The 22397-nt window shown below is 46.8% G+C and overlaps 1 protein-coding gene across 4 annotated transcripts in view; it reads left to right on the top strand.

Annotated features, from left to right (window-relative positions):
- Positions 1 to 323: 323 nt before the first annotated feature.
- GATA6 (GATA binding protein 6) overlaps positions 324 to 22397 on the top strand; it is a 33058-nt gene continuing 10984 nt past the window's right edge. Inside the window, exons 1-9 of one of the 4 annotated variants that reach the window (XM_069568898.1) lie at positions 324 to 593; positions 698 to 841; positions 948 to 1010; positions 1670 to 1776; positions 3189 to 4357; positions 8519 to 8685; positions 12364 to 12489; positions 13568 to 13655; positions 13749 to 13852. In XM_069568898.1, the coding sequence (XP_069424999.1) occupies positions 3232 to 4357; positions 8519 to 8685; positions 12364 to 12489; positions 13568 to 13655; positions 13749 to 13852 (1611 nt within the window). In that variant the 5' untranslated portion in view covers positions 324 to 593; positions 698 to 841; positions 948 to 1010; positions 1670 to 1776; positions 3189 to 3231. Of the gene's footprint in view, positions 594 to 697; positions 842 to 947; positions 1777 to 2326; positions 2466 to 3188; positions 4358 to 8518; positions 8686 to 12363; positions 12490 to 13567; positions 13656 to 13748; positions 13853 to 22397 lie in introns of those variants that run through there. The other 3 variants (XM_069568897.1, XM_069568896.1, XM_069568900.1) reach the window with 3 other exon arrangements.

Below are 22397 nucleotides of genomic sequence, written 5' to 3'. Positions count from 1 at the left end.
AAGAATCGCCGACTTTCTCCATGCGGTTCCCTCCTCCCTCGGGCTGCCAGGCCCTGTCCCCTTGTACCCTAGGACTCACAGGTTCACAGTTAAATCTAGAGGAAACATATATTTAGCCAGGAGGTCTCATGATCTCTAGAAACCCTATTTTACTAAGCCTCTACCTAACCTGGTTCAACTCTGCTAAGGCGCCTCTCCCTTCTCCAGCTAGAAACACACACACATATACACAAAGACACACACACACACTTCAGGGAGACTGACCTTTAGAAAATCATTTACTTCGATTTACCTAAAAAAAAAAAAATTGTAAAAATCCATTCCCACAAAACAACTCCTCTTGCCCTAGTTAAAACTCTCTCTCTCGACAGCCTCCTGAGGTCACATCTGTTGGAAAAAATCCTTTTTGCGCGTGAAAGGGAGCGAGACATACATCACGGCTCCTGCCGAGGAAGAACCTGCGGCCCCGCGACGCCCTGCTGACAGATCTGCGCTGATAACCCCGCGACGTTCATTTCCAGCCCCTCTGCCGGCCAAGGACCGTATCAGTTTGTACACAGTTGTGATAACCATTTGGAGCGAGCGAAGAAGGGGTGTGTATGTGAAGGCGGGGGCGTGGGGAAGAGGTATTTCTCGCTGGGACCCTGGAAGGTGACCCCCTCCTCTTGCCCACGACTTATCTGAGACTTACCTGAAGTTCTCCAGGGAAAGTTCAGAGCAAACGGGACACCCAAACTGGGAGAGCACCTCCGGGAGCGACTGGCGTGGAAACCCCTTTCCACTCTGCGCACTTCAGGGACTAACCTTTCCGTGCACCGTGACCCCGAATTAAAAGTTTCAGGTTAGCTGGGGAGTGCAGATGGGAACCTCCAGAAACTTCCCAGGAATTTAGCACATTTAGTAGGACAGAGATAGGGAGTTGGACATTCAAGTTTTTTCTTTCTTAGATCCCAGGAGACGAGACCCCCGACGGCCACCAAGACCTCGAGAAGAGATCGGGAGAGTTTAAAGTCGGTCACACACAACTGTGGAGCAAAAAAGCTCATTTACTGGGTCGAGAGGAGAGGGGAAGGCCGGCGGAGGAAAGCATGGTCTCCCCCTTATTAGGAGGGAGCGTTGACTCCAGAGCTGGCGCGTCGCTCCGGCTGCGGTGGCTGCGCGGGGTTGGGCATAGTCAACTCCTCCCGCGCCGTCGCCCTCCCCTCCCCCCAACCCGCCCCCTTGAGCGCGCGTGTAACGGAGGGCGGAGGAATGGGTGTGGGTCGCCAGCCAGATCAGGCGTTCTGCCACCTCCGCCCCTCCCCCGGCGTCCCCGGGATCGGCGCCCCCTGGATGGACTGGCCTCCTGCTCCCAGCACAGCGCTCGCGGCTCAGCCCACACCCGCAGGCTGCGCGGGGCTCATTGTCTGCCGGGGCGGCGCGCTCCCCTCCCCCCGCCGCTCGGCGTCCCCTCCCCACCCTCTTTTCTCTCCTCCCCTCGCTCCCTCCTCCTCCTCCTCTTCACCTCCAGCGCCCAGCTGCTCGCAGAACGCAGTTCCGACCCACAGCCTGGCACCCTTCGGCGAGCGCTGTTTGTTTAGGGCTCGGTGAGTCCAATCAGGAGCGCAGGCTGCAGTTTTCCGGCAGAGCAGTAAGAGGCGCCTCCTCTCTCCTTTTTATTCACCAGCAGCACCGCGCAGACCCCGGACTCGCGCTCGCCTGCCGGCGCCCTCGGCCTCTCCGCGCTCGGGAGCACCCTCCGCCACGGCTGTTCTCCATGCGCAGCGCCCACCCGAGGTTCGGCTGCTTCCTTTCTTGCCCCAGCTCCCCTCTTTCCTCCTCTGCACCTCCCCTCCCTAGTCGCAGGCCCCTTGGCCTCGGCTCTCCGGCCCTCTGCGGGCCGAGATCGGCTCCGGGGGTGTCTACCTTCTCCATTCCCGGCAGGCTCCCAGGTTCCCGGGACACCGCGGACCAACTTATGGTGTCTTTTCCTCTGCCCGAAGCGCTTATCTGCGCTCAGCCTTATCTCAGAGTTATCTTGGCGCAAAGGGGCGGGAGCCGGCAGTCAGGCAGGCAGAGAATTCTTTCTTGCTATCTACCCCGGGTCTGTGTGTGGGTATTAATTTTAGTATGGTTATCTCCGATGAGCCGAAGCGACTTGAGGAAGCGGCCCCGAGAAGGCCAGTACGGCTGCGTTCACCTCCCTCCTCCACCCCCTCCCAGTCTCTCTGTCATTCTTCCTGCTCTCCCCTTTGGGGTGGCCTCGGCTCCGGGGCGGTCTCACGGCCCCCCACCCTACCCCACCCCCTTGCATTTTCCCCTCCTTTTCTCTGCACTCCGCTCCACCCCGCGACGTCCGATTCTAGAACGGTCTGGCTTTTCCGTGGCTGGGGATGACCGCGGGGTGGGCCGGGGTGGCCTGGCTGGCGTGGGCCAGCCGGCGTGAGCGCACGCGCTGGCGGCTGCATAGGCGAGCGGTACCTAAGGTGCGTGGCGCCGGGGACGTGGGGGTGGGCAGGAGATTCCGGCCCCGCGGACATCCCGCACAGCTGTGTGTCCCGAAGGTCTGAGACTCCGGTCTCCACCCTGGCGCCCCACCTTCCCAAGGCTCGGTTGTATTTCACTCCGGGGCTCGCGTTCGGTCTCGTCAGCGCAGTCCAGGAAGCTCTGGGAAAGCCCGAGTGGGAGAACGCGGCGGTTTCGTTTTCGGGGGACAGGTTGCCTTCCCTACGCTAATGATTTTCACGCGGGCAGCCCTCACCCCGAGGCATTTTGGGCGAGCGACCGCGGTACGGAGGCAGGATAAGGCAGCACAGACTCGCATGGCTCCTTAAAAAGTTCCTTTGTGTGCCATTGGCCGGCAGGGAGCCACTTTGGGGCGGAAGGAAAACCTCGGCCAGTCTCCCAGTCACCCCTGGGATCTGGCGCGCGCGGATGAAGGATGCTGCGTCGGGGGTGGGAAGGGAGCTAGAGGGGATCCACGCCTTGCGGGTGAGGAGGAGCGGGTATCCTGGCCCTGGGAGGACCCTGGGGCGGCTGCGCAGGCTCCAAGCTCCTTCCCCGCCCCTGGAACCCGGAGCAGAAAATGGGATTTTTGAGGAATCTCATTAGCTGGAGAGAAGAGTAGAGGTGAGACGCGGTGCAGCCCGCGCTTTTGATAAGTTCTTTTAAAAGTTTCTCTTCTCGACCCTGTCTCCCTCCCCGTCTAGTCTCAGGAGCTAAAAGTCAGCTTGCAGCGGCGCCGGACCGTGGATGGCCTTGACTGACGGCGGCTGGTGCCTGCCGAAGCGCCTTGGGGCCGCGCCTCCTGCGGACGCCAGCGACTCCGGAGCCTTTCCAGCGCGGGAGCCCTCCACGCCGCCTTCCCCCATCTCCTCCTCTTCCTCCTGCTGCTCTCGGGGTGGGGAGCGCGGCCCCGGCGGCGCCAGCAACTGCAGGACGCCGCAGCTCGACACGGAGGCGGCGGCGGGACCCACGGCCCGCTCGCTGCTGCTCAGTCCCTACGCCTCGCATCCCTTCGGGGCTACCCACGGACCTTCGGCGCCGGGGATCTCGGGCCCCGCGGGCGCCCTGTCGAGCTGGGAGGACCTACTGCTCTTCGCTGACCTCGACCAAGCCGCGACCGCCAGCAAGCTGCTGTGGTCCAGCCGCGGCGCCAAGCTGAGCCCTTTCGCGCCCGAGCAGCCGGAGGAGATGTACCAGACCCTCGCCGCCCTCTCCAGCCAGGGGCCTGCAGCTTACGACGGCTCGCCCGGCGGCTTCGTGCACTCGGCGGCCGCCGCCGCTGCAGCCGCGGCCGCCGCGAGCTCCCCGGTCTACGTCCCCACCACGCGCGTGAGCTCCATGCTGCCCGGCCTGCCGTACCTACAAGGGGCGGGCGGTGGGCCCGCCAATCACGCGGGGGGCGCTGGCGCGCACCCTGGCTGGCCCCAGGCCTCGGCCGATAGCCCCCCGTATGGCAGCGGAGGCGGCGCGGCGGCCGGCGGGGCGGCGGGGCCCGGCAGCGCCGGCTCAGCCGCTGCGCACGTCTCGGCGCGCTTCCCCTACTCGCCCAGTCCGCCCATAGCCAACGGCGCGGCCCGGGACCCCGGGGGCTACGCGGCGGCCGGCGGTGGGGCCGCGGGCGGCGTAAGCGGGGGCGGCAGCGGCCTAGCGGCCATGGGCGGCCGCGAGCACCAGTATGGCTCGCTGTCGGCCGCGCGGCCGCTGAACGGGACGTACCACCACCATCACCACCACCACCCAAGCGCCTACTCGCCCTACGTAGGGGCCCCGCTGACGCCCGCCTGGCCTGCCGGACCCTTCGAGACCCCGGTGCTGCACAGCCTGCAGAGCCGCGCCGGAGCCCCGCTCCCGGTGCCGCGCGGCCCCGGCACAGGTAAGGGGCAGGGTCGCGCCGTGGAGTGTGGGTTGGAGGGCGCGAGGCGGGTGTGGAGCAGCTTTTTGACCCGGGCCCTGTTTCCGGGGCTGTCCTGGTGTGGGTGCCCGGAGTCTGGCCGCGTTGCGATGGTGCTTCTGTTTTGCACGAGAGAGACTAGATGCACCGGTACGCCTCAGTCCAGGGACTGCAGTGGGCCTTTGGGGAAAGTGAGCCCAGGAGGGACCCGGCAGGGCCTGAGCCTGGTCGCAGACCCCATTTTTCTCGGGTGGAGGGGTGGGACTCCCATTTGGGAAGGTGACTTTAGGCGAGTGCTGAGCATGGCAATCAGCCTCTCCTCAGATAGAGTCGTACCCAATTCAGCTCTCCAAAGATCGGGAGTTGACTGTGTTTTTCTCAAGGAGAGTGTTTTTATTAAGAGCCCCACGGTGGAAAAGGACCTGGTTGGCATCTCCCTGCGTCTCGTTGGGAGAAAAGGCAGAGAAGTCAGCCTCGTGACTGTCCCGAGGGAAAGCTGGTGGAAGGGCCATTTCGCTTGGCATCAGCAGGCGGGGTGTCTGCGGCTGCTGCTCCCGTCTGCACCCCACCTCCAGTCTGGGACTAGGGGTACCCCAGCACCCACACCTATTCCTCCGCCAGAGTGCACGCCAATAATTTTTCAGTTTCCAATCCCACTCATGCTTTCCATTCCAATGTCTGGGGGCAGTTTGGAGTGAGCTGGGAAGAGTTGTCAAAATTCTTGCAAATGCGTGTTCTTGAAGAGCGTTTGTCCTGCTCAAGCTGGGAGGGTGTGAACTGTTGTCTGGGCCGAGAGAGGGGTTTTGGCTTCTTTCCTCAGCCGCAGGGTTCTGGAGCCTTCTTCTTGCTTTCAGGGGTCTGTCTTTGTATTTCACGCGGTTGCTATAACTTGACAGTTTCCTAAGACCAGAAAAAAAAAAAAAACCAACAACAACAACCACCAAACAAAAAAACAACTCTTTTGGTCCATTGCTTCTTTAAGGGGTGTTGTGGGTGTCAGAAGGTGGCAAAGACAAGGAGGCCTTTCAGCCTAAGTTATCCCACCTGGGATTCGCACTTCCCAGGGCTGGGCTCCTCATTTAGGACTTTTAGGGGTCCTGGTTAATGAGGGTCAAGTGAGGCACAGCCAGTCTTGTGCTCAGGGACAATCTGGGAATGCCAGTGGCCTGAAGGTGAAGGATCTGACTTGAACCTCCCTCTCTCAGTAACATTGGGCAGAAAATCTTTACAGTCTGTGGGTCTGAGTGTAGAGTGGGGGTGGGGAGGGGCCCCGTTGAGGTTTGGAGACTGCAGAGAACAGAGCTAGGTCACCCTTGCTGCTGCACAGGGACCCACGTCTAGCTCCTGGGAGCAGAGAGACTGGGAGACCCATCTTCAAAGGATGGGGAGGAGGTGGTGGTTGGGGTGTCAGGCGCTTGTCAAGTTGGGAATCCAGCAGGGAATCTGAAAGCTTGTGTGAATTGGGTTGGGGGCAGTTCTGCTGGCCTGACACACCTTAGCCTGACCTCCATTTCCCTTTGCCCCGTTTCAGCATTTCACGGGACAGAGGAAGAGCAGCAGTCGAAAAGGCAGAATGGGAATCTTGGGATGTTTAAACTGATTGGTTTTGTGAAGAAAACCCTTTTAGAAGGGTTGGGTGCAGTTACAGACAAGTTATGTTATTTCATTTTAAACGTAGTCTATCCTTTCACTATTTTTTTGCTTTCTGGATAGGCTGCTACACAGTTAGAAAAGTCTTGTATAGATTCAGAATTTTTTTTTTAGGGAGAGGGTTTGGGAACACCCAACTTTTGTGCAAAGACTCTTTTAAGAATGCAGGAAGCAGCTGAGAATAAGCCAGTCTGAGAGCTGGGGAGATGAATGACCTTAATTTTGCTTGTCCCCACTGGTATTCCCCTGCTAGAGAGACCTTGACCCCAGCCCCTCTCCTCCCAGGTTCCTTATTCTCTGCTTCTCCACTCTGATTTAAAAAAAGAAAAAAAAATGGAGGCATTCTTTTAACTGATTTGAGTGGATGGCAGGGGTCAGTGCAAAGGCAGGGGTGTGGTTGGGTGCTCTGGGAACCTGGTGTGTCCACCTCTCTCTGGTGCTGGTGGGTGTGTGGTGGGGAGGCTGGGGGTGAGCTTTCCTGCTGAATTGGGTTCCATTCTCAGTCTGAGGATGACTTCACCCTTCTCCCCAGAGTCTGTCGCTCCCCGGGGCACCCAAAGCAGACAAGTTAGGATGAATAGGGGGCCTATTGGGGGCCTGTTGGTGAGAGAGCTTCCAGCACAGTTAGATTTTGTGCTTTATAAAAAGTCACATTTTGCTTATAAAATCAAAGCTACCGAACAAAAAGCGGGAAAAGTATGGAGGGAATGGGAGCTGTAGATTTTACTTAATTAAAAATAGGCAAACTTCCTAAATTTTATTTATCCAAGCAGGGCTTTACATTTTGTCTCTAGGTTTTCAGCCGAGCAAAGAGATTTACCTGGGGCGCTCACAGTCTTCTATTGGGAGTTTCTTTATTGTTCCCATCCTTCGAGAAGGAGGCCATGCATGGGGCTGGGTTCTCCAGGGAATGCCCCACTTCTCCATGGAGAGGGGCTCTGATAGGTAACATTTTAAAGTCAACAACAAAGACAAATACCTTGTTTAACTTCAGTGTCCTTGAAGTCCTGAGCATTTTACTGATTACCGTAGTCAATAGTGGCTTTTAGGGCGGAGAAGAATAAATCTCTGTGATGTGTTCTAAGTTGCAGTATCCCCATGACAACTTTAAACTGGGGTTATGGGGGGTGCTAGTTTCTTTTAAATTTATTTCTTGAGGAGGAAGGAAACTTGTTTTGCAGGGAAAATAATATTAATTGAATTAAAGATTTTTGTGTATCCAAATCAGACTGAAATATCTCTACAAAAGCTTATGGTAGACACAAGCTATAAACCAACCACTGACAAACAGAAAGAGAAAGAATAGAAAGTTTTGCTAACACAGTCTTCAAATAAACTCTAAAGTGTAATGTTTATTTACTTTAAAATTTGATTCAAAAGGGTCCTTGAAGAAAGCCAAATTGTAACATTTAAATTTTGTGTAATATAAATAACTCTAAACAGTTATTTTAAAGGAAATATTTTCAAAAGTACTTAAGTACCCATCTCACTTTAGTTAATTGTTCATATTTAGCCGATTTAAGGGAAAGTAGTAAATGTTAAAATCATTTACTCTAAAGGCTTTTTTTTAAGTTAGCAGGTTTAGGTTAATTAATGAACTTTGGAAAACTAACCAAACAGTAAAATGACAAATATTAATTTAAATAGATGATATAAGTTGAAATTTTAGTGTAGGAAAAACTTTGATTTAGCACTGGAACAGTGCTGGTAATTTTCTGAATCCATTCAGTATCGACCGTTTGTAGAAATTTTGTAGATTGTAGCAATTAGACCCATTTTAAAATCATAATATTTTAGTGTTTGGTTTTGTGACATGAAAATTTAACATTCATCTCTGTTCTTACTAATTTCTTACTGCGTTTCCCCCCAGGAGTCAGTATTAATTAATTGGTTAAAGTGCTCAAGAACAGCATCTCTAATTTCAGTTGTCTATTCTTTATGGAGGAAAAGGAAGAGTGGTAGCCATAGCAAATACTTTCAAAAAATTACTTGAGGTAAAAGAAAACAGCCTCGTTATGTCCCGGGGTATTTACGGGGATATTTGCGGGTGGGGGCTGGTGTGAGCCATCACTGTTAATATTGCAAAGCTTACTCGGGTTTTGGCAAGTGGTATATTGTAATTATGATGGATTTCAGTTTTGAAAAGCTTGGGAACAGCGGGAAAGGAGAGGTCAGGGGGCCCACACCGACCACCCCACGGCTCATCTCAACTCCGAGGTCCTTGGGGAGACGGAAGGCGGATGATCCGGGCCGGGTCTCTAGCTCTGTCACCGGACTTTGCAGGGCTTTGCACGGGGCGCGCCCAGGGGTGCAGAAGTATTGGACAAATAATCGGTCAACAGATCGGTCGCGGTGACATCAAGAGCCGGCTCCGGGCCGGGCCGCCGAGCAGAAAGGCCGGGTGGGGAAGGGCGCGGGAGCCGGCCCGGGGGACTCTGGGTGCGGGTTGTGGGGTTCGCGGGGGCGGGACCTCACCGGCCTCTCGTCCCGCAGACCTGCTGGAGGACCTGCCCGAGAGCCGCGAGTGCGTGAACTGCGGCTCCATCCAGACGCCGCTCTGGCGGCGCGACGGCACCGGCCACTACCTGTGCAACGCCTGCGGTCTCTACAGCAAGATGAACGGCCTCAGCAGGCCCCTCATCAAGCCGCAGAAGCGCGTGGTGAGTGCGGGCGCCGCCCTCCCCAGCGGCCCGACCCGGATCCGCGCGCTGCCCGCGGGGCCCGGGTCTCCCCGCCCGACCCGGCCCGCACCTGTGCCCGCGGCCTAGAGCGGACCCGAATTGGGGGTCCCGGGTAGTTTCAGCGCCCACCAGGGCAGATCGTCCCCGAAACTAGCCGAAGGGGAATGAAGGCAGCCCTCTGCCCAAATTCACACAGAGTGACATCCTTAAATGAAAAAAAAAAAAAGATGTGGTGTGCTACTGTCTTTTAAAAAGTACCAACCCCCTATCTTTACACATCTCTAGATGTACTTGCAAATGCACTGAAATAATTTTGGAAGGAGATCCAAGGAATGAGTAATGTTAGTAACCTCCAGGGAGAGAAACAGACTACAGCCCCAGATCAAGTGAAGGTTTCTTTTCACTGTGGACTCTTTGGTCTGATTTGGAGTCGATTCTTGAAGAAACCTAGCTCCCCTGTAACATCCGGTAAAATGGATGTTAAAATGGAACCCACAGCCCTCTTGTCCCCCAGGCTCGTCTTGAATCCCTTTGAGTCTGTCCTTTCCACCTCCGGGCCCCTTCCACCTCTTCAGATTAGTTTTAGCTCCAAATTCCATCCGTCCTTTGGATTGTCCTTGAGTCTAGTGAAAAATTTATTTACTCTAACTTTTGTTATTTTGAAATCTGGCTGTTCAGAGAACTACTGTTCATAGAGCTTGAGGGGGAAAATGCAGTCTGCACATTTTTCTCAAGTAGAAGATTTTCACCATCCCAACACATTTCACTATGATTTAAAGTGTGGGAATTTTGATTTTCTTCAGGGATTAATCTTATTGTCCCCTGTGTTTTTAAGAAGGAAAGGGTATTTACTGCTGTCCTGATTAGAGAAAATAAATGAAAGCTTTCACACGCCCCACTGTAAGGCTAACATTTGTTTAGCCAAGTACTCATACTCTAATACCTTTTAAAGTAAAATATTTTACAGTTAGATGCCAGACATCTTAAGTATCCAAGTAATTTATTTAATTGTTATACTCTAATTAGCAGGAACAAATGCTACACATGTTGTTTGTGTTAAATAGATTAGAGTGAAATTGCATCACAATGTGAGTCTGCCACCTTAAAGAGAAGCAATTAGTTTTATGGTTGTTTTGTTTTTAATGCATTTAAAATAAAGTGGCCGAGGTTAATTTAATGAGTGTATGTGCCTTAAACTTGTTAGTCACCCGCAGCTTAGACTTTGCTTCAAAGGGCATCCTTAACTTCTGTGCCTGACTCCCTGTGTTTTTTCATTTTTCTTACATGCGTTGTATTTAAAAAGTACTGCTGGTCAATATTCCAAGGAAGTTCCTTGTCTTCATGCATTAGCCAATGTATGAACAATGAAAGTGATGATTATTTTGGGGAGAAGGCACATTGAACAGAGTCCTGGCTGAGCCCGGAAAGGCAACATTTTCTCAAGAGTTAGCAAAACACTGGCAGAATAGTAGCCATTTCGTTTCTAGTGGCATTTTAAATTTGATCTGTTAACATCCATATTTAGAGAGTGGCCTTAGTTTTGTGCACTTATCAGTAAAAATAATTTAACAGGAAACACAAAACCCAGTTTTTAACATCTCTGAATCTATTAGTTTTCCTTCTGTATGGCAGGTGTCTTGGCAGTGACCAAGGTCCGACAATGTGCTTTGTAAATGGGTTATAAATGATACCAATTGAAGGGTGTGTCTATCAATTAGTTCTCCTGTGGGCTTCTTATTTATGGTTTTGCTGGATCTAGTTAGTTCTCAGACATAGAATGTTGAACCCAAGTTTGTTTAGCTAGCAGTACAGCTACCAATCACAGTGAATTTGAACTTGTAATACATTGCAAAATAAGAGATTTATGGTGTAACTTGAATTCCTTGTTAGTGATGAATATAACTGAGATCGCTTGTTACAAGAAACTTTTATAACCCGCTCACCTTCATTTCACATGTTTATGGGGACTGGCTTCACTTATGATCTGCAGTTGACAGTCATAAAGTTCTTTGTTATAATGGCAAATTCTGATAACAAGTTTGCCTCACATTGGCTCCAAATTCCACTGCAAACTATCATAAATGACCTGTTTATAAAATGAACTTTCCTGTCCCTAATTTACTTATTTCATATTTATGAAGAGAAAGGAGTGCTCTTCTGGGAAATTATTCTCTTTTAAGGATAACGAAAAAAAAAAAAGAAGCAGCCCCGAGGTGTAAGAGTTCATGTTTTCATCATTTTAACAAAGCAAATTCCCAAATAGTTCTGTCGGCCAAACATACTCTTTTCCACCAAAAGTCAAAGTGATTTTTTCTTAGCACCGACTTCTTAAAAATGTGGCAGTGCTAAGAAGCTTCCCAGTGTCTCTTTGGTTTTACAACTTGTCTGTAAAGAGTATGCTGTAGCAATAACAACAGGACGTGAGTTGTAAAAACAAAATTCAATTTTTAGCTTTTGGCTTTGCCAACAAAGATTTTGAAACTCTCTGTCTTTTAATCTGAATAGTCAGTGCATGCTCAATCTATGTTTTTTGTCGCCTATTCCTTATAACTTCTTTTCCTAAATTAATCATCCCGGCCAACTTCCCTAATTCTATATCTTTCAGCTTGTTTTGGTCCCTAGATTTTCCCCATAGGTTTGTTTTTTTTTTTTAACTGAAGTCATAGCACATTTTTTAAGTTGCCTATCTAGGTAATAGAAAAGCAAATTTAGATTTTTGTCATTCTAGGTAGGAACTTAGACTAGCTTAAAAAGCCCTTCTTTATAATTCACACATAATAGTGTAGAGAAGATAAACTCCACATAAGCATGTTATGGGTATAAAGGAAACACAGAAATCAGAGTGACAGTTGACCTTTTCTGATAAATTTAACCCTTTGTACTGAGAAGGAAAAGGCAACCCACTCCAGTATTCTTGCCTAGAGAATCCCAAGGACAGAGGAGCCTCTGTCCTTGGGGTTGTAAGAGGTTGATTTTATCGACTAAAGCACCACCACCACGTGAGGAAAAGGACTGTACTGACAGGGTAAATCAAATACAGCAGCATCACCAAGACAAGGCCAGCAGTAACAGTGTTGTAGAATTTGCTTGTCCTTTGTAGAATGGATAGTACAGAAAATTCAGGCAATAGGTGATCATAATGATTGTTAATGAGATGTATTAAAATATGTTTCTTTACAAAAATTTTTTGTGCATCTTCCAAAATTCATTTCTATTAATATATATAGGCTTTTCTACAGTTTCTAGTTTATTCCTCTGCACATATCTGAGAAATAGACCTGGTTATCTCAGTTTTCAGATGAGGCAGAGAGTCCCCAAAGCCACTTAACACATTGGCAGGCAGTTTGTGACTGCATTTCTTTACTCAGACCTCTGACAACAACAGTGAGTGCAGGCATTGGCCAATATTGTGACTGCTTAATCTATGCTAATGAGCTGGGGCAGATCAATTGATCTATATTAGATGGGCACACTTTGGTCCAGGAAGGTCAACCTAATTACACTTCAAGGGTTTTTTTTTTTTTTTCCTCAAGGGGGACTGCTTATTTATAATAACCAGGTACATGCTTGTTGCTGGCAGGGACACGACACATTGACGTGTGTAGCTTATATGTGAAAAGCACTTATGTCTATCCACTCTCTTGTGCTGCTTTCTAGCCTTCCTCCCGGCGGCTTGGATTGTCCTGTGCCAACTGTCACACCACGACCACCACTCTGTGGCGCAGAAACGCCGAGGGCGAGCCTGTGTGCAATGCTTGTGGACTCTACATGAAGCTCCATGGGGTGCGCCACCTACTCTGCTTCTGTGTATACATCTTCAGTGTCTTGTTTGTCCTTTGTTTCAGCTTAAAATTAGCAAAGGAGAGGGCATGGAGGTGAAGGATCTGATTTTTGTATACGCACGTTTGTGAATCTAGGGGCCTGTTAATTATTCTAGAAACTATTATCATACCAGTAAGAAACAAAAAATGCTGCCAGTGAAACTCACACACATCCATAGTCAGACATCCAGATTGTAGAAATACAAAAACGTGGGAAATGTGCATTTTAGAACTGATAAGATGGTAGTAATCTTTTTTAAAAAAAGCTGTAAAATTGAAGTCTAGTTGATTTATAATGTTGCGTTTCAGATGTACAGCACAGTGATTCAGCGATCCATATGTGTGTGTATATTCTTTTTCAGATTCTTTTCCTTCCTAAGTTATTACAGAAGGTTAAGTATAGTTCCCTGTGCTATACAGCAGGTCTTTGTTGGTTATCTATTTTGTATATAGTAGTGTGTGTATTTTAAAAAGCTGTACACTTAAAAAGAAAAAAACCATGGAACCTACTAGAAATGCACACTAACTAGTTTATAGCTTAAAAATGTGAGTGCAATCAAATACATCTATACAGAAGAGTCATCACATTGGATAGCTCTAGTTAAAAAGATTCTACATTTTAAGCATAGCACAAGATATTATAAAATATGCCAATTTTAAAAAGAAAAATAACCGTGGTATATGTAGGAAGAAGAATTCACAATCTCTTTGAAATAAAAATATGTAATTTGGTGGTTTCACTCCGTAATTAAAAGTTGTTTAAAACAATGAACATTAAGTTGAGAGAAGAGATTCTACCTGGCAAATCACCCCATTTCCCCCCCACCGCCCCCGCCTGCCCAGGAATCTTTGCATTTGATGGGGAAAGTGTAGTCTTTGTGCAGTTGGAATCTATGAAGTGTGTATAAAAATTGGATTGAAATTTATGCCAAGTTCTTTTAAATGAGGGCCTTCAGTACTGACGTTCGGTCTTTAGTTAGTTTGGTTTTTCTGCAGTATAATATTTATTAAACGTATGGCCTATGTGAAAAATTTTTTAGGTGCCTCGACCGCTTGCTATGAAAAAAGAGGGAATTCAAACCAGGAAACGAAAACCTAAGAACATAAATAAGTCAAAAGCTTGCTCTGGTAAATATAAGAAAATGCTGTTTTGACTGTAAAATATTTGCCAACTTTAGTAGAGTATATGTATATTTATGAGGTTAATTTTGACCGTTGCAGGTAATAGCAATAATTCTGTTCCCATGACTCCAACTTCCACCTCTTCTAACACAGATGACTGCAGCAAAAATGCTTCCCCCACCACACAACCGGCAGCCTCAGGGGTAAGTGTTAAAACAGCATAGACTCTTTCTGAGCTAGTGAGTTGCTCTCCTGTATATTATCTCCAATTTTATCTTATCTGGTAGTACAATAATCTAAACCAACAGTTCAGTTTAGTTAGCTGATACCTAAGAATAGTTTTTAGAGGAAATTACATTTAAATGTCAACAAAATGACAAACTTAAGTACTTTACAAACCTCTTAATTAAGATCTATATCATTTTTTTATGGTTGAATTAACCTAAGTAAAAGCAAGAAGTTTGGGTTTGAAGTGCTTTAAATTGTTTTATTTCCAGGTTTTTATCTGAGTTTATATATGTGTGTGTGTATACGTACCTATGTATGTATATCTATATATTTCTAGTGTAGGTCAGGAAAAGTACCACAACTCAATAGTTTTATATATCTCAATGCCCATGATATTTAAATTGCTTTTGCTTATCTTATCAACGTCTTCCCTGGTGGCTCAGTGGTAAAGAATCTGCCTGCCAATAGACACAGGAGCCGCAGGTTCGATCCCTGGGTTGGGAAGATCCCCTGGAGAAGGAAATGGCAACCAACTTCAATATTCCTGACTGGAAAATCCCAGGGATGGAGAAATCTGGTGGGCTATAACCCATGGGGTTGCAAAAGAGTCAACTGAGCAACTAAACAACAACAAATCTTATTGACTCCAGCCTTTTCTGTTCTCCTCTTCTCTTCCTTCTTTCCCTTTTTTTTTTTGTTTAAATCATCTACCCAAAGCAGTACGTCATCACCATGAGCCATGTGCTGCTGTATTCACTGATCTTCACCTAACTGCTGGTCCTCTGCCGGGCTGCGCAGCCTTGCCTTCTTCTAATGTTCCTTGATTGTACCCCGGGTTATTTCAGCCTTGTGATCAGCCTGTGAGCAATTGGGTTTGTGAGAGATTCACACCCCTACGAGGATGCCTGAGTTTTGGTGCAGATCACAGACTTAGTTTCAGTAAAGCCATGATTGAAACTCAGTTTTTCTCAAGTGAAGAGCACTTTCCCACCCTAGGGTTTCCCAGATTTACCTGGAATGCCCTTTAAGAGCACTTTCCCACCCTAGGGTTTCCCAGATTTACCAGGAATGCCCTTTAAAAATGACCTGGCCGCACCCTGGCCCTCAGAGATGCAGGCTGGCCCTGGGGCGGCAGGTTTTCGCAGAGTGCCCTGGGTGAGGATTACACTGAGACTAGTTTAGGATGAAACATTAGTATTAAAATCCCTACTTAGTAATTCTTTTTTCCATTGAATTTTGCTTTATTTGGGATACTTTGAAATACTACAGATTCCTGGGCTCCACCCTGGGTTTTCTGAGTCAGCGTCTCTAGGGGTGGGGCTTGGAAATTTGTGTTTTTGAACAATCACCGCAGGTGAAATCGAAACTACTGCCCTCGAGGTGTCTTTGAACTGGGAACCTTGGAGCTGGTATTTTTGCTGCCTTAAAGTAACAAAAATTAGACATTAAAATAATCTGTTTTTAAACTGCTTTAAACGATATTTGATATTTTCTTTATCCTCCAATTCAAGCTCTTTTGGGGGGCGGTTCTTTAATAAACAAACATGTTCAGAGTTTCAAAATGGAAAAAGCTTTTTTGCTGTTATTTGTTGCAGACACATGTTCTTAAAGAACATTCTTGCCTTTATTACCTTCATAAAGGTGAATGCTGGTGAAGGACTTTTTTTTTTTTTTTTGTTACAAGAGGCTAACATGTAACTTAAAGAGTCTAAAGCGGTGAATAGAAGTTACTTGTAAGGAAATGAAAAGATCAATATTGTTTTAAAATTTCCTTTATTAAGCCCTAAGTCCTCAGAAGCAATTATGTAGCTTGAAAGTGTGTTAGTTACTCAGTCATGTCCTACTCTGTGACCCCATAGACTGTAGTCTGCCAGGCTCCTCTGCCCATGATATTTCCCAGGCAAGAATACTAGAGTGGGTATCTATTCCCTTCTCCAGGGGATCTTCCTGACCCAGGGATCAAACCTAGGTCTCCTGCATTGCTGGTAGATTCTTTACCATCTGAACTGCCACGGAAGCCAATTATGGGCCTTACGTGAGACAAGACAGTGTTCTGATTTTCCAGCTACGATTTCAGCCTCAGTGGTCTCTCTCTACTGGCTGAAAAATGGGTTGCTGCCTGCTTTTGTCAGTGCTATAGTCCAAGCTTAGTGAGGCAAAGCTAAATTTGAATGATAAATGGCACAGAAAGAGAGATATTTGCCCAACAATAGGCTTTAGAAACCAGGTGGGTGGCATCTGTTTTGCTCGCGTGGTGGTTCTGTGATGTAAAAATTCAAAATTGACTCTTTGCAAGTCCAATCAATTTTGCCCTCCAGGGGAGGAACAGTGCAAAGGTGGTGACAGGATTTAGCCTGGGCATGCCTGGAAGTGGGACCTTGGGAATCCAGAGGCTGGTCCCAAGGCCTCTGTCTCATTTGGGAGCTTGCTTCCTGGGGGTAGCTGGCCGGCCAGTGCTGTCAGAGGAAGGCTAAGTTTTCCACTAGCAGTCAGGATGCAAAGCGATTTTAGTATTTAAAAAAAAAAAAAAAGTACTTTAGAGATTAGGGGAGTTGGAGAGCAGTTCCCTACAAGGTCCCCATAGCTCCTGGAGCCTGGGCAGCTTCCATGGGAGACAGCTGTGCAAGCCGCAGACAGAGCAGTTCTCCGAGCCCAGGTAGCCTCAGAAATGCGTCCTGACAGCTCTTTCCAGAGCTGGGGGCGGCAGGGCAGGGGTGGGGGCGGTGTGGAGAGGACGGCCCATCATCCCCTCTTCCCTCCAAGGATCCGTCCCTCCCGGCTAGGGCTGGCACCTGGGCTCCAGGGTGTTCCCCGACGGCCAGCCCGTCACGGAGTCCTAGGTGCCCTCCTGACGGGGCTGTTGGGGGAAGCAGGCTTACCTGGCAGAAGCCAACCTGCTCGCCGCCTTATGGAAACTGCACCCTCCAAGGATAATTGAAGCCGACTCAGTGGTGTCCCCATGAGCGCCAGGGTGTGTCTTTGTTGGTCCCTTGACCCTCCTGGGCTGACCGGTTCTGAGTGTGCGTGACCACTGGCAGCGGAGGTGCCATGAAGAGTCTGCTGGAGGTGTTATCTGTGAGCAGCTGGCAGAAGCATTTGTGAAAGGCGGCTGTGTTGACAAAGATGTGACATGTTCCCTCTTAGGTCTCAGTTTATGCTGTTGTTGTGACCAACTGCTTATAGGATTTTGTGAGCCCTGTAGGTAAAGGGGATGTTGCTGTATCTCCGTAGGTATATCTGGTCTGTAGCCCAGGGTTCCTTCTTTGGCTTGACCCTTAAACCTCTTGTGGTGAAAAGTCCACACCATGGATCTCCAGCGGCCCCTGTGACAGGCGGGGTGGAAATTAGTCCTGCAGGGAAGTCCTAGTTTAATAGGGACAACCGAACTCCAGAACAAAGGGTGATCATAGGCACGTTCCCAATGGAACAAGGAAACGGGCCACGTGCTCTACTTAGAGACGTCAGTGGCTGCATATCTGCTTCTCCCGCCTTCCTTAAGCATTGTGAGTTAAAGCAGAGAAGTCGAGTCTTGGAGAAGAGACCTATCAGACTGGTTGTGTTAATTCCTGTCTGAAGAATCAGCTGCTGGAGATCACCAGCAGGCAGTCCTAGAGGACTTCTTTCTTTACGGTCCGAGGCCCCCCACTGTGGGCACGTTCAGCGGTGGTCCTCTGAGGACCTGGTACCTGAGCTGATCTGGCTGGACTGGAGTATTCTAGCGGGAGAGACAGGAAAATCATTTTTGCACTGCTCTGAAGCTTCATGCTGTTGACGTTTTGGCATGTCTTAGCTTTCTGTTGCTCCTTTGTGTTTTACACTTGATCTTAGCCAAATGGCTGAGAAGCGATGCCCCTTTGTGTTTTAACTGGACTTCTGTCTCATTCCTTCTCACGGTCATCAGCTCGCTGACCTGGCTCCCTTAGAACTCAGCTTCTCTGTTGCAGGCCGTGCCGTGTGGTGTGGTTTGGGAGGTGGAGGGAGGGCAGTTTGTCTCCTTTATGAAAACAGGAAAACCTGTTGCTGCTGCCGTGCAGCCTGATAGTAAAATAACCCCTGTCTTGTTCCTTTTAGAATTTTTAAAAAATGATTGCAATAAATGATTTATTTGCTTTCGTTTATATAACACTTATTATTCACTAGACTGTATTATCTTTTATTTTTCTTTTCCTTATTTTTTTCTGTGTTGATCAGAATTTTAGAATCAATTTCTTGTATGGAATTTTTTGGGTTGAGAAATGTGTTGAACTTAATTTTTGATACGTTGATTAATTTTGTAACTTTGGAACTTAAATTTCCCCAGAGTAGTTTTTTTATTCAGTGTAAAATTTTCCTATATCTGTAAATTTACTGCAAAATGAGTCTTTAGTGGACCTGAATAGACATCAGATTTTCTTTGCCATTTGTGTTCTCTGTGGATTATAGGAATATTTCAATCTTTCACTGAATTCCATCCCTTGAGTTGTATTTTTATGGTATTTGTTGTTATTGTTATTAGACAAATATAATAACATTTTGTTTCAGCAATTCCCAAATAAGGTTTAACAAGTAGCCTCTGTAGATTCCTATCCCTCTTAGGACTTGTAGCTAAAAATTTATAAAACCGGAGGATACTTTGGATATGTACTCACATACATAGAGTGTGTGTGTATATATATTCTACATATACTTGTGTTTGTAACTCATCCCCCAATTTTTAGATAAAGGGTATTTCTCTTAATTTTCCTTGGGACAGGGAGGATTAATTTGGTGAGAAAATGAACAATAAGACAATGTCTGAGACTAAGAAATCACTGAACATATTTTGCCCGCCTGAAAGTCGTTCTGTTGAGGATTATTTTAAAAAGTGAAAGCCTACTTAAATTTATATTAACAGTGCAAATATAATGTTGAAGTCATCATTGAACACATAATGTTGAAATAAACACAAAATTCTGAGTAGCCTTTGCCTTGCAGTCATTGTTCTATTTAAGGAGCATTGTACTGGGTCGACACTGTGTTTCATGTCGTAAAACAAGGTTCCAGACATTGGATTGCTCATAATGTGGTGGTAGTGGTGGGAGCACGTATGCACAGACAGATGAGATTTGAAAAAGCAAAGTAGAAGTCAAAAAGTAGGGAGCCGTGAATTCCAAGTACGGGGTTGGAAACGGCTTCACAGAGGAGAGGAAATCTGAATCAGTTGTGGAGGACTTTTGTAGGGGAAAAATTGGGATCAAGGCCTCCAGGAAGAAGATCATGGGTAGCTATGATTCTTCAAGGGCACACACAGTTTTAGGAATTCAGTATGGCTGAGCTTATGGTGTAAAAAGACAACAGCAGGAGATGAGATGGATCCATTAGGTGGAAGGCAGATATTTCAAACTGCTTTCAAGTCCATATTAAGCCTTAGGTAGGGTCCACACTAAGTTCATTTCTAAATGGTGGGCTTTCTCTAATACCTACTGTGGTTTCTCGTCAACCATGTCGTTATAGTCTGACAATTAAACCATCCTGAACTGGGCGTGTTTTGATAATTGATGTAAACTAATGCTCACATGATCCTTTTTTGTACGTTTTACAAGCAAGGAAAACTCCCTCCTTGAAACTTGTGGTGTGTCCTGACCTTAGAACTTAGAATGTTTAGTTTTTTGGTCCCCAGGGGCTCCTTGGGGGCAAGATAGTTTCAGGGTGGCTGCCAGGTGACCCTTCAGAATGGAGACTATTAGGGAGGGCGTGTTAGTGATAGGGATTCATTTCCTCACTTTGTGGTTGGTGCTTGGTGATAGACGGCTTCCTGGGAGAGAGGCAGGCGTCCTTAGACAGACACGGGGATCGCACCTCAGATTCCTCTCTGGGTGGGTGGGTCTCTGCCTTTGGGTGGGCGTTGCTCATTGGTCCATTTCTCTGTGCTGAACAGGTATCTCAATTCCTTCCTCTAACCTCATGGAGGCTGTCTGCCTAGGGAGACTCTTTTCCCTGCAGCCTCTCCTTGGTAACAGCTTTATGCAATGACCTTGTCAGAAGCAATACCTCTGGGCTGCATGGTGCTAAATCTCATGCTAGAAGTGGTTTGAAAGAGTTAAGTGCTTAAGTGCTCGTAGATGAGGAGTAGTGATTTAGGGACTGACATTTCTTGGGCTGTCTGGATGTCTTTATAAGGCCTCTGAAGAAAGGTTAGGTACTTGGCAAGTTAATATTTTATATTCTTTTTATGGATTTTATTTTATATGTTAATATTTGCATCCTATGATGAAAATGGGAAAACATCCCTTGAGTCACGTAGCTTCTTTCTTTATTAGTAAGTTTTATATTCCACTGTCTTCCCCTGAGTAGTTGAATTGCTTCGGATTTACTCGACATAATGTTGGTCACACAATTATAGCTTCTATTATTATTAATTATCCTTATAGTGCTTAGATAGCGGAAAGGAACATTCATGAAGGACCTACATACAGTCAGAGTTGCTTTCACTCAGAGGGCCTCACGTGTCAGAAAGAGAAGATTTAAGAGGCTGTTCAAGTGGGGGCCAAAGTTCCTGCTTAGCTCTTACATTGAATGTTCCACATACACCTTTAGGGCACTCAAGAATTGGGTGTTAGTGGATTAATCATCAGGTGGTTGCTTTGAGTTTTCTCTGTTTCTTGTACTTTCTCATTTGCAAGATTGTGGGATGTAGGAAGGCAGGAGACTAACTTACCAAGTACCTTTTATGTTCCAGTTGTTTTTTGTATCTTTTTGATTCCCAATTATCACTGTACAAATGAGGTATCTTTTTCTATTTTCTATTTTGGGGAGTGACACTCAGTAATAGGCCCAAGGTTATGTATCAGATTAAGAGACGGGCTTGGAATTGGATCCAGGCCTGGCAGATTCAGAGTCAGTGTTTTTAACCATTACAGCACACTGAATGCGTATGTGATAGTACACGCGCTGTTGAAATCTTTAGGGGGAAGAAACGGCATTTTCTTAAAGAAATCTGATTAATTTTGGTTAGTTTTGGCTGATGGTACAGCTAGGAGAATAGCACCATAGAAGTGATTTGCTCATGACCAGATATATAAACTATACTGTATACATTTTCTTGTTACATATACTTATAAATAAAACCCATTGCATTTCTAGGGCTTTGTTAGCTGGGTAATAGGAAAAAAACCCAATAGATAGGCAAGTTTACTGTTGTTGACATGCCTAATAGAATGGTAAAAAGTCTCCCTTAAAATATGAAATACAAGATCGAGGTACCAAAATCCTTTTGAAGTGGGATTTAAACCTGTGCTTAGTGAGTGCCAAGTGAGTTGGAACTTGCAGAATATGCAAATTGCCTTCAATTTAATTTTTATAAAATCATTAAAAAGCATTTCTTAAAAGAGGCTAGCGTCCATTTCCTCCACCCAAGAGTTTATAGTCCAAGATATTTATTTTTCTCTAAATGATTAAAAAGAGTTAAAAAGGCATTAATCTTGCATGAGGGTATGGAAGAGTGTTGCACTTAGGTATTATGAGGGGCTCATTTGTAAACCAGGATCCAGAGTGACTCCATAAGGTCACAAGACAAGCCCGCCTTGCAGCCGGGGCTGGAGCCGACGTCTCCCACCGCTCCCAGGGAGTCGGCCCATCATCGCAGTTATTAATATACCACTCGCCACTTGCTGCAAGCCATGAACATAAATATTTTGTTGGCATTTTATCTTCACGCTCCTTACGTGCCAGGCTCCCTTTCTTTTCTTCTTTCACAGCCCCTTCTAATAACTCACTCACGTTCCTGTCTGACCACATTGGCCTTCACTGAGAAAGTCACACGTCACCCTGGCAAGGAGCGTGGAAGCATGTGGAGTTTGCATAGTTTCATTTTGATTTGAGGGCCTTTTCTAGACTTCCCGGTTTTTTCTTTTTCTTTTTTATCCTTGTGTGCTTGTGTCCTGAGGAGGATGGTGGTTAGAAATACACTTACTACACTAATATCCAGTGAGGCTGTATGTCTGTTAGGAAACAGTAAAGCTGTTTCCTTCTTTAAATAGTTTGTAACCTATGTGTCCACCCAATTTATCACAGGACTGTGGTTTGTTTAATAAGTGACTCATTGTCACAATCTGAAAGCTAGAATGCTAGGTAAAGAATAGTGTGGGTTGGGTGTCGCCTTTTTGTTATGGCCTCAAGTTACACGGATTCATCTCAGAACACGACTTTTCTTTGCAGATTACAGATACTCTGATTTTTTTTTTCTTCTGCCTCTATAAGAATATACAAAATTGTCACAAAACATGAAATAATGTTACGGGAAAACACAGCCAAATTTAAGAAATCTGGCTTAGGGTGCCCTGAAATGTTATTGCTAAATGAATCTTTGAAGAAAATGAATTCCTTTACTGGAACAAAAAGTAATTTATTATGCATTTCATGGGTGTCTGCCAAAAGAGTTACTAGCAATATGAAGATCTAATGGGTATGAATTAAATACAATCTGTTAGCTTTGTGTTTAGACCAATTTGTTAATTTTCTCTGAAATTTGAATAATTTTAAAAAGCATCTCCAAAGACAGGT

Source organism: Ovis canadensis, chromosome 23 (assembly GCF_042477335.2).
Source record: "Ovis canadensis isolate MfBH-ARS-UI-01 breed Bighorn chromosome 23, ARS-UI_OviCan_v2, whole genome shotgun sequence".
Classification (NCBI taxonomy): domain Eukaryota; kingdom Metazoa; phylum Chordata; class Mammalia; order Artiodactyla; family Bovidae; genus Ovis; species Ovis canadensis.
The sequence above is the reverse complement of the archived record's forward strand: the minus strand, read 5'-3'. Positions and strand labels throughout refer to the sequence as shown.